The sequence below is a fragment of the Trypanosoma cruzi genome, genomic scaffold (genome assembly GCF_000209065.1).
Source record: "Trypanosoma cruzi strain CL Brener 1047053516749 genomic scaffold, whole genome shotgun sequence".
Taxonomy (NCBI): Eukaryota; Euglenozoa; class Kinetoplastea; order Trypanosomatida; family Trypanosomatidae; genus Trypanosoma; species Trypanosoma cruzi.
Genome location: NW_001849425.1, coordinates 5,305 through 14,812, shown reverse-complemented (window position 1 = coordinate 14,812; position 9,508 = coordinate 5,305). Strand labels below are relative to the sequence as shown.

General features: G+C 48.0%; 4 protein-coding genes and 1 pseudogene across 4 annotated transcripts, besides 10 other annotated features; all 5 read right to left on the bottom strand.

Annotated features, from left to right (window-relative positions):
• Nucleotides 1-9,508: a sequence feature (heterozygous, non-Esmeraldo-like haplotype).
• Nucleotides 75-235: a sequence feature (T-rich).
• Nucleotides 249-569, bottom strand: Tc00.1047053506815.60 (60S ribosomal protein L44, putative; the record flags this gene model as incomplete). Its single annotated transcript, XM_800942.1, has 1 exon — nucleotides 249-569. One exon carries the CDS (start codon nucleotides 567-569, stop codon nucleotides 249-251), a length of 321 nt encoding a protein of 106 aa, XP_806035.1.
• Nucleotides 655-696: a microsatellite.
• Nucleotides 921-2,507, bottom strand: Tc00.1047053506815.50 (hypothetical protein, conserved; the record flags this gene model as incomplete). Its single annotated transcript, XM_800941.1, has 1 exon — nucleotides 921-2,507. One exon carries the CDS (start codon nucleotides 2,505-2,507, stop codon nucleotides 921-923), a length of 1,587 nt encoding a protein of 528 aa, XP_806034.1.
• Nucleotides 2,600-2,640: a microsatellite.
• Nucleotides 2,789-3,607, bottom strand: Tc00.1047053506815.40 (hypothetical protein, conserved; the record flags this gene model as incomplete). Its single annotated transcript, XM_800940.1, has 1 exon — nucleotides 2,789-3,607. The coding sequence occupies one exon, from the start codon at nucleotides 3,605-3,607 to the stop codon at nucleotides 2,789-2,791; it is 819 nt and encodes a 272-aa protein (XP_806033.1).
• Nucleotides 3,837-3,873: a sequence feature (A-rich).
• On the bottom strand, nucleotides 4,111-6,825 carry Tc00.1047053506815.30 (beta prime COP protein, putative; the record flags this gene model as incomplete). The annotated part of the gene is made up of 1 exon (XM_800939.1): nucleotides 4,111-6,825. The coding sequence occupies one exon, from the start codon at nucleotides 6,823-6,825 to the stop codon at nucleotides 4,111-4,113; it is 2,715 nt and encodes a 904-aa protein (XP_806032.1).
• Nucleotides 7,001-7,033: a microsatellite.
• Nucleotides 7,114-7,255: a mobile genetic element.
• Nucleotides 7,257-7,306: a microsatellite.
• Nucleotides 7,357-7,401: a microsatellite.
• Nucleotides 7,479-9,508, bottom strand: Tc00.1047053506815.20 (annotated as a pseudogene; the record flags this gene model as incomplete).
• Nucleotides 8,615-8,727: a sequence feature (T-rich).

Below are 9,508 nucleotides of genomic sequence, written 5' to 3'. Positions count from 1 at the left end.
TTGGGTTCGTGGACGTTCGTGCGACTGCTGTTAGAGGTTGAAATTAATGCGTTTTGCAACTGTCAATTCGGAGGAAAAAAAAAAAGCAATCACAAGTAAAAATAAAATAAAATAAAAAACAGAAAGCACTACACGAGACAAAAAGAATGGCAACCAAAATCCCAATACAAATAAAAATATAAATATAAAAAAAAAGAAAAAAAAAAAGGAAAAGAGAGAAAACAACAAAAGAAAACAAGTGGTAGAGACTACCACGTGGGGTCCTTGTTGCCAGTCTTCTTCTTGTCATTCAGCTCAAAGTGCTTCGTGCGCTTGAGCACGTTTTGAATGATGGACTTGCAGTTGGAGCATTGGAGCTTCAGGACAATCTTCTTTGTCGTCTTGGCCTTCTTGTGGAAAATGGGCTTCGTCTGACCGCCATAACCGGACTGTTTGCGGTCGTAACGCCGTTTGCCGCGCGCATAAAGACGTGCCTTGCCAGCCTTGTACTGCACAACCTTAAAGCTCTTATGCGCCTTGCAACGCGCGTCCGGGCAATACATCGTCTTCTTCTTCGGGTAGTTCACCATTCTCAATGTACCGAGGCGCGTGCTTGTGTCTGTCCGTCTGTGCCTGCACCCTGCCCTTGTGTATGTGAAATAAATGGAAGAAGAATTTTTTTTTTTGTTTCTTGTTTTTGTTTTTTTTTCGGTTTTTTGTTAGAAGTGGAAAACAACAATAATAATTAAAAAAACAAACAAGAAAGAGATGGTTAACACAAATATTGGTTTCACTCGTTTGTCCCAATGTAAACCTCTTGTCGCTGTGTCTCTTACTCCTTTTTGCCCCTCTCTTTTTTTCTGCATCCCTCGTCTTTTTCGCGCGTCTGTTTCCATTACGGCGTAATGGAGAAAACTCACAGAACAAATGCATTACGCACCTCATGCGTACTCGTCATTGGCCGCGGCGGCTGTCTGTTCGCGGCAATCGTATGCGTAGAAGTTGCGATAGCTCAGCAATATTGGAAGGACCGTCGCCTGATGGCCTGAACGCACGATATCATCCAGCTCGACCCATTCATGCCACTTTGGATTAATCATGTCTATCACCTCTGAAAGAATCGACTGCGCAGAAATGTCTGTCATGAGGCCGTTTGCAATAAGTTCGTTTGCAATCGCTTTGCAGAAGCACCGCAGCGTTTCAACCGTCACAAACTTCCTGTTCTCCTCAAGATCAAGTATGCTCCAAATGTATTTCATCGCAGGGAGAGTCGCGGCGTGCTCTGTCGCAATGACAAAGTCCAAGTAGGTCTTGTAATCCATAATGTGTCGCTTGCCGCTGTGTGGAACGTGGCACTCAAAGGCTCGCTCAATCACCAGCCGCGTGAAGCTGCCGTCACTATAGCGGGAAAGCTCATCCACCGTGAGGACACCATCACCGTCAATGTCTAGACTCGTAAAGTGCTCGTAAATGCGAGCCATAAGTGCCAGGGAAAACCAGTTGTCCATGCAAAGTACGTCTGGTTGAAGAAATTCCGTTGATCCAGAGTTCCAGTACAACTGGCCGCGTCGGACTTCCAAAACTACGCCATCTGTCAACGTCTTCACAATATACATGTCGTCTTGGTTATTACCCTCTCCCTCATGGAAAAGCACAAGGGCCGGAATCGTGTCATCCTCCGCCGCATCGGCAGTCACGAGTGACGCAGCCACGTCAACTGTACACCCTTTTGTGAAGACCACAATGGCATCGTTCGCATCACTCTCAAACACCCTTAAAAGTTCCGAGAAGACATCGCTTTTCATCATGCTTTCAATAGATATCGCTCCCGTGCGTCTTGCGTCACACATGAACATAAACTTCCTAGAGGCATGGCAAAGATAGTACGGCTGCATCCAGGGCGGCATATCGCGAACCAGCCGCAAGTTGGGAAGCAAATCGTATAAAAACGCCTCAATATCCTCCTGTGTAAGCCCGTTTGAAAGTGGCGAAGACGAACTCGGGGGACACAACAAACGATGGGTAACCCTCGTGGTGGGATCTTGAAGAGATGGCGGTAAAACTCTTGCCACCAACTCCAGTTCCACCCGCATTCTGTATAGCAGAAGACGCTTCGCGGCAAAGGCATACATGGGAACAGCGGGAATCGTTCCGTCCTCGGCTCGTGGGAAAGCGAGGAAAGTTGCCGGTGAAAGAAAGGGGTGGTTAAAGTAAAGCTTTTTGCGGGACTCTCGCTCCTCTACAGACGCCTGTTTTTCCTCCTCAGGCGAAACGCGAAAAACAAGGCTGTACACGACCTTCCTATACCCACTGTAGGATAACCGTAGCTCATCGTAAGAATTTACTGTATCGAGCAACTCGGTGCTGTTTCGCTCTCTGTACTTCACAATGCTGCTCCAGAGCTCGGCCGGGTTGGTATTGGCGTATAACTGCGTGACATGAGCGGCAAGGTACTGTCGTCGCGCCTCGCAAACCGTCAGCATCGCCGCTCTATCGCAGGGAGGCATAGAAGGAAAAAACGACGGCATGGAGACTATTGACAATTTACATTTTTTTTTTGTTTTTTTATTGGGAACAATAAAAAAAGAAAAAAAAGAGATTTGCGTGCCACATGGCAATGATATATATATATATATATATATATATATAGATGTACATATAAACACAGCAAAAAAATAAGTATGAGAAGTAAAGAAAGCAATAAAGGTATACGTGTGTAATGTATGCATGTGTGTTGGCGTCTTTTACCCGCGACAACTCTGGTACTGAATGGACAATGTGAAGGAGGCGGTTCTCGACCGCAATTTCCCTACGGCTGTGACGACTTCAAAGCCCCGCAATCGCGACATGACTCACGGTCCCTGAAATTCTTGTATCCACACCCGCAAATCCACAGTGAGGGGTCAGTGGCACCGCTCGCTGTCGCAGATAACGTTCCGCAATTCTTGCAGCGTGCCCGTGAAGAAAAGTTAAGAAATCCACACTGATCACAGTGCCAGTCGTCACGCCGTGCAGACACGGCGGCCGGTCTCGAGGGAGCTTCGACGGCTCCGTTTATGCTACCGCAAACCTCACAGGATGTAGTCTTTTTCTCGTTGACGGTGTGACACGTCAAACAAGTCCACGGTGCCTGCTTGGCGCTACTGTCTGCGCGGGGGCTGGTTGTGCCGGCGGGATTCACAACGGCAGGCTTCCAGCCGCACTGCATACATTCATTGCGCACGCGAAAGTTATGCGTTTTGCACTTCTCACATATCCAGTCGCCGGGAAGTAGTCGCTGGCCGCTCCCTTGTCTCTGTTTATCACTTGCCTTCCGCGGTGCCTCGCAAGACAGACAGCGATCCCTCCACGCAAAGTTGTGCGCCCCGCAGGCACACATCCAGTCACCCCTCCTAAAGCTGCTCTGTTGCGCTTCCATCGCTGCCCGTGGCTCATTAACGTCGCGAGGAAGCACCAACTTCGACCTGTGACACTGAAAGCACACCGCCCTGGACGCAAAATTTGAAAACCCGCAGGCGCACGTCCAGTCACCTGCAAGGCGCGGGAATAAATACGGCATTGTCGTGTGGTGCAGATTTCGACAAAAAAAGCCCGTCACCGCAGCCACGCACCGAAATTTAAATAACATGCACAAAGTGCTATTCACAGGGCCTAATCAAATAGAAAAGGCAAAGAAGAAAGAAAGAAAAAGCAACAAGAACAAACACCGTGGCAAATATAAAAAAAACACCATGCACCAACGCATGTATACAAACACACACAAGAAAAAAAAAACAATCAACTATCCCACCACCACAACTCTCCTTCTTCCTTTTCTGTCTCCACAGATCCGCACATAACAACTAAATAAAGAGTGATTTTTCTCTCTTTTTTTTTCTTTTTTTTTCTTCCCTTGCTGTTGTTAATATTGATGTTCTTCCTATTAGGTGACACAAAAAAAGGCATCTATCCGTACGGATATATATCTATCAGTGTCTCGTGTGCTTCCTTCTAACTTTCTCATTTCCTTTTTTCCCCCGAAAATGTGCAAGACTACGCGCCCATTCTTCCGCACATTTTATATATAGAAAACCCTTAAATTTTCCCCTTCATTGTGTGTGCTTAGTCCACATTGCATGGGAAATCCCACGGCTATGCCCACCCTTCGGCGTCATTATCGTAATCGTCGGTCGATGCAGGAGCAGCCGGCGTTGCTCCCGCCTCGGTGCCCCTGGCCAACGACGGCGGTGGCGCGGCAGGCGTTTCATCATGCACCTCGGCAGGTAATGCTGAAGTGTCGCCGCGGGAAACTGTAGGGGGCATAAACGGTTGGGGAGATCCAACAGAAGCGGCGCTGCCCTCCTCCTCTGGGCTATTTCCAGCGGGTTGTTGATCCAAATGTCCACCTGCGCTTCGTTGTGGGGTTCTCTCCACAACCTGCGAAAGCGGCGGTGATGCTGGCAAGACAGTTCTCATGTTTGGAAAGAGATTCGGGTACGCCGTTGGGCTGGCGATGGCCTCACGCACGCGCGGCAACAGGGCGACGGCAACCTTCCACTTCATTACCACCTCTTCCACCTTGCTGTGAGCGTATGTGCGGGCGTAAAAGGCAGCCTCCGCAACCTTCCCTGTACGGCACAGCAATTCCACGTTATCCGCGTAACGCCCTGTGAGGTGGAAGCATGTGAACGCAACATTTGCCTTTCCATTCGCAACACATGTGTCTCCCAGTTTTGACATTGCGTCCATATCACCTCTGCAGGAATAGAGCAATAAGAGACCATTGCTATCGCCGCATTTGTGCAGAGCTCCCTCGGCCAATTCAAGCATGCCCTTCTCAAGAGCGAGGTCAGCCACCTGCTTCCAGCGAACCATAGACGGGGACCTCTCCGCTATCTCGTTTGCCAGGGACACTCTTCCCAGCTGCACCGCCAGATCGAAGCGATGATCATCGTCCGTGGTCACCTCCAGTGCCATTTCAAGGCGGTTTTTTGCCTGCAAGAATTGCGCTATTCGCATCCTTTCACTCATCTCAATGGAGGGAAGAAGTTCCTCAGCAGTCGAAAAGTCCTCACGGACAATGGCAGCCATGTACTCAATGACTTTCAGACGAAACAGATAGCTCGTGATGTTCTTGTCCTTGTCAATACATAAAATCCGGTTTTCCCTCGGCAAGTAACCAAGAAGATACTGATTTCGTGAAAGCACCCCAATGCTGTTTGTCTCGCCACCAATGTAGTAATTCAGTCGATGCGCCTGATTAACAAACAAAAGACAATCTCCAACCCAGAGAACCTCCTTCACGCTCTCCCCGACCTCCTCTACGACATCGAAGGCAAATTCCAGCCCCTCCTCAGGGGTGCTTTCTTGCGTCTCAAGGAACTCCATTACCGCCTCACTGCTAAAACGCAGCGTGAAAAAGGCTGTCTCAGAGACTATGGCCAGCAAGTCACCACCGTCATTCCATTGTACCATCTTGGGACACTCGTCGATTTGACGAATGAGGTTCAATGATGTCCAGTCATAGAAAGTGATACTGGATGCCGTGCAAACACCCAGAAGCGGGCCACTGAACAATCTCTCCGCTGATTCACTGAGACTGATTGTCGCACGTTCCCTAAAATTTTTGTAAATTTTCAACGTCATGGAAGTCTCCAGGACAGCATAGGAGCCGTTCTCGGGGCCCCACACAAAAGAAAGACATGTACCGTACGTTTTGGGTCGCATAGAAAGTGACGAAAGAACCGTGTAGTCATTCTCGCCAATCACAGCAATAAACTGTCCACTTGGGCCGTGCAAAATTGCAGAGGGCGATGTCTCGAGAGCGCCCATGTCCTTTGTAGGGAGAGAAAGAACATCGCCATCAGCCGCGTCTGACGGAATAGTTTTTGCGTCAATACGCGTCACTTCATTTCCAACGGCTACAAGAATTTTTCCAGAAGAATCCATCGAGTACACAGGTTTGTCCTCACCCACTCTGTACACCACTGTCCCACCGTCGTAACCAACAACCAAAACGTTTGTATAACGCCTTGCCGCCATTGACCACCCCCGATTCATGCGAGAATGGTCAAGACTTAAAAGAAGGCGGTGGGTATCGAAGGCGATGATTTTCATCTCCATGTCTTCTGCCAGTGTAAACAGCACAGGTTGACTTGGGTGGAAAAGAACTGCAGTAACATTTGCCGTGTGGTAAGAAAAAACTTGTAGGCAGGCTTTTGTCTGATAATCCCACAAACGCACAGTCTGATCATCGGCACCGCTAAGCAGGTAGGGCTTATCACCGCCAGGGTAATAGTCAACGCAGTTCACGCCATCTTCATGTCCCTCAAGTTGGAAATTTGGCACCGGGCTGTTGATGCTCCACACTTTTACGGTGCAGTCTAGCGAGGCTGTGGCGAAGGTGGAAGGGTCCTTCGGATTGAACACGACGCCCATGACGTAATGTAAGTGACCTTCGTGTGTGTTTACGTGAGCCCAGTTTTTGCTCCAGTCCCACTGCCGGACCGTCATGTCATCAGAGCAAGTTAAAATAATAGGCAGCTGCTCATGCACAGCAATGCCTCGGATATAATCATCGTGTGCCTGAAAGGTCTTCGTCTTCTCCATCGTGTTGTAGTTAAAGACGCGAATCATCATGTCATCCGTGCCGCAGACAAATGACTGAAGCCGGGGAATAAACCGCACGCATCGCACCGGAAGCCCCGTGCCTGTATCAAATGACTTGAGCATCACTTGGGTCTCAATATTCCACAAGTTGATCACGCCAGAGTACAACGAACAAAGAAATAACGGCTCCTTTGGGTGCATGTCCACCATCTTCACCCGATCACTGGGCGCCGACATCAGCGTCCCCAGTGCCGTCATCGGTCTGCCTGACATGTTTGATGGACACTCAACAAAATCAAAAATGAAAAAAGTATTCTTCCTCTTCTCCGCTTTGTTCTCTATGATCTTCAGCGCTCTCGATCTTCCTTCTTTTTCTTTTCCCGCTTGTTCCTCCCTCCACAGACGCACCGTGCGTGAGTGCGTGAGGAGGTATAAAAAAAAAAAAAAAGAAAAAAAAAAAAAAGAATTGCGCGGATCGTTACAACGCAAAACAACGGCCCAAACACGTGCGGCACGCCGACACACACGAGGAAACATTCGGCCGCTGCGTTTAATTCCAAAAAGCAAAATTCATAAAATAGGAAAAGTATCATAAAGAAGTGTATATTCGTTTTATCAGGATAAACACATATGCATACATTCATTAGGGCTTGCCAGCTCTCCCGCGATCATTCTCTTCACAAGCTCCCAACAAAAAAAAAAAAAAAAAATTACTCTCAAAAATAGAAAAAAAAAAAAATCCCAATTCCAAAGGGCGCACAGAACTAAAAAAGATAAAACGACAAACATAAAAATAAACAAAAAAAAACATAAAAAAAAAAAAACAGAAAAAAAGCAAGACGGTTAATAGTTTAATTTTCTTTTTCTCATTTTATTTTTAGCGGGAGGTCTTGACACCGCACCAGCGTCTACTAGCACCATGCAACAAAACAGAACAGTGTGAAAGAAAGCAGAGGCAGTAACAGTAGCCGTGGTTCATATGCAGGCGCATAGTGACTGCTGCTGTCACTCCCACTGCGTCTGACTCGCCTATGGCCACTTCCTTCATTCCCCTGCTCTTTGCTCTGCTTTTGTCTGGCACGTTCCAACTCGGCGACACGTTTATCAGCCGCAGCAGCGCGATTGAGTGCCTTTTTGACCTCCGCCTCCTTTTTCTCTAACTTTTCCTGAATGAACCGTCTTTCGGCTTCCAATTGAGCCTTATGTTTTTCCTTTTGCAGCCTCTCATTCTCAAAAAACTTTTTCTTCAACATCTCGGCCATCGCAACGACTTCCTTGACCGTATCCAGAGCTGCTGCAGCTTTTTTTTTCGACTCCGCTGCCCTCTTCGCCGCTTCTGCCGCCTTCGACGCCTGAATCTCTGCCTTTTGCGCCTCATTTGTGGCGTTCGCCGAATGTTTACTGACATTCGCCAATTTTTCAGTCGAAACTGCAGTGTCCCTTCGCCAAAACTTGGAATGTTGCAGCACCTCCAGGAGAGCAGCTAAAACCGCGGTATCAGCATCAACAGCGGCCTTTTCCGCCTCCACACAGCTTTTCAGCGCCTCTTCGGCGTCGGTGCTAGCGTTCACTGCATCCGCCAGAGCAGCACTTTTTGACACATAGTCCCTGCCAATCTTATCAAAAAGCTTTTTCGCCTCTTCGGCGTATTTCTTGGTCTCTTCGACATCCGTCTTGGCCTGCATGCATTGCAATGCCGCCCCTGTCGTATTGCCAAAAGCATCCTTTGCTGTCAGCAATGTTTTGTCCCTCAGTTCCCCCAGTTCCAATTTGAGCGGCACACCCGTCCTATCCCCTGGAGACGATGAAGACGGTGAGATCGATTGCGGCTGCGCTCCCTCTGCTTTCCCTGGCGTTGCCGCTTTCTTTTCTAATGAATTCGCGCCAACAATTACGCTGCAGGAGAGTAGAAGAAGCAACGAGAAAAAAGGCCTATTACGCGTCATGAACGTCTTCTGTATGGCACACTCTTGTAGGCGAAAAAAAAAAAAGAAGCAAAGAAAAAAAACCGGATCACAAGTCAAATCACCCGCAGAACGCAATACATAAAAAACACACTGAAAACAAAAAAAAAAAAAAAGGTATAATTCGAAAAAAATGACACAAAATTTTCCTCAGAGTAAAAGTAAAAAAAAGGAAAAAAAAAAAACAATAAATAAAGGCATCCAGAAGGTCAACAAGCGCAGTGGTAGCTGCCCAAAGTTAAGGTGAGGAGCAGTGCAGGACCCGAAAAGTACAAAAAGGAACAGCAACAAAAAAAAAAAAAAACCAAAGAAATACATCACACTCACACATGCTTATTAAAAGGAATTTCACTTTAAAAATTTAAGCAAAATCAAAAAGAAACGACAACAAAACGCTGTGCAAATAAAAGTAGAAGTGAATAGCACCCACCCACACACACATAAATAAATGACATCGCCGTTCATACACAGAAAATCTCAGTTTCCGTAACAATAATCTATCTTAAAGTATAGGAAAAAAAAATGCCATTGCCAACTTCAGTTCCTTCATTGAAAAGAACCGCAACACAACACTCCACCCACTCCAGCCACGCAACCCTCATGGCATTCTCGGCGCGTTCATTTCCAACGTAAGTCTTCCCCCTGTCCCTCGCTCTTCGCCTCTCCTCCTCCTTCTCCCGCTGCCGCAGCAGCGCACTGGCCGTTGCGGCAACATCTTGTGCCAAGGTCCGCGCCGCTGCTGCCTTCTCTGCTGCTTCCCGGGTTTTCTGCGCCGCCGCTGCCGCCTTCTCAGCCTCCGCCTCCGCCTCCTTTGCCTTCTCCAGAGAAAGCACAGTCTGCTCCGCCGCCCTCTTCAACAGCTCCGGTCCACTTCCAACCTTAGTCTTCTCGTCCTTCACATGCTTCAGCACCTCCCCAACGGCATCAAGCGTCATTATCCCCGCCGCCTGTGCAGCCTCCTCCGCCGCCTTGCATTC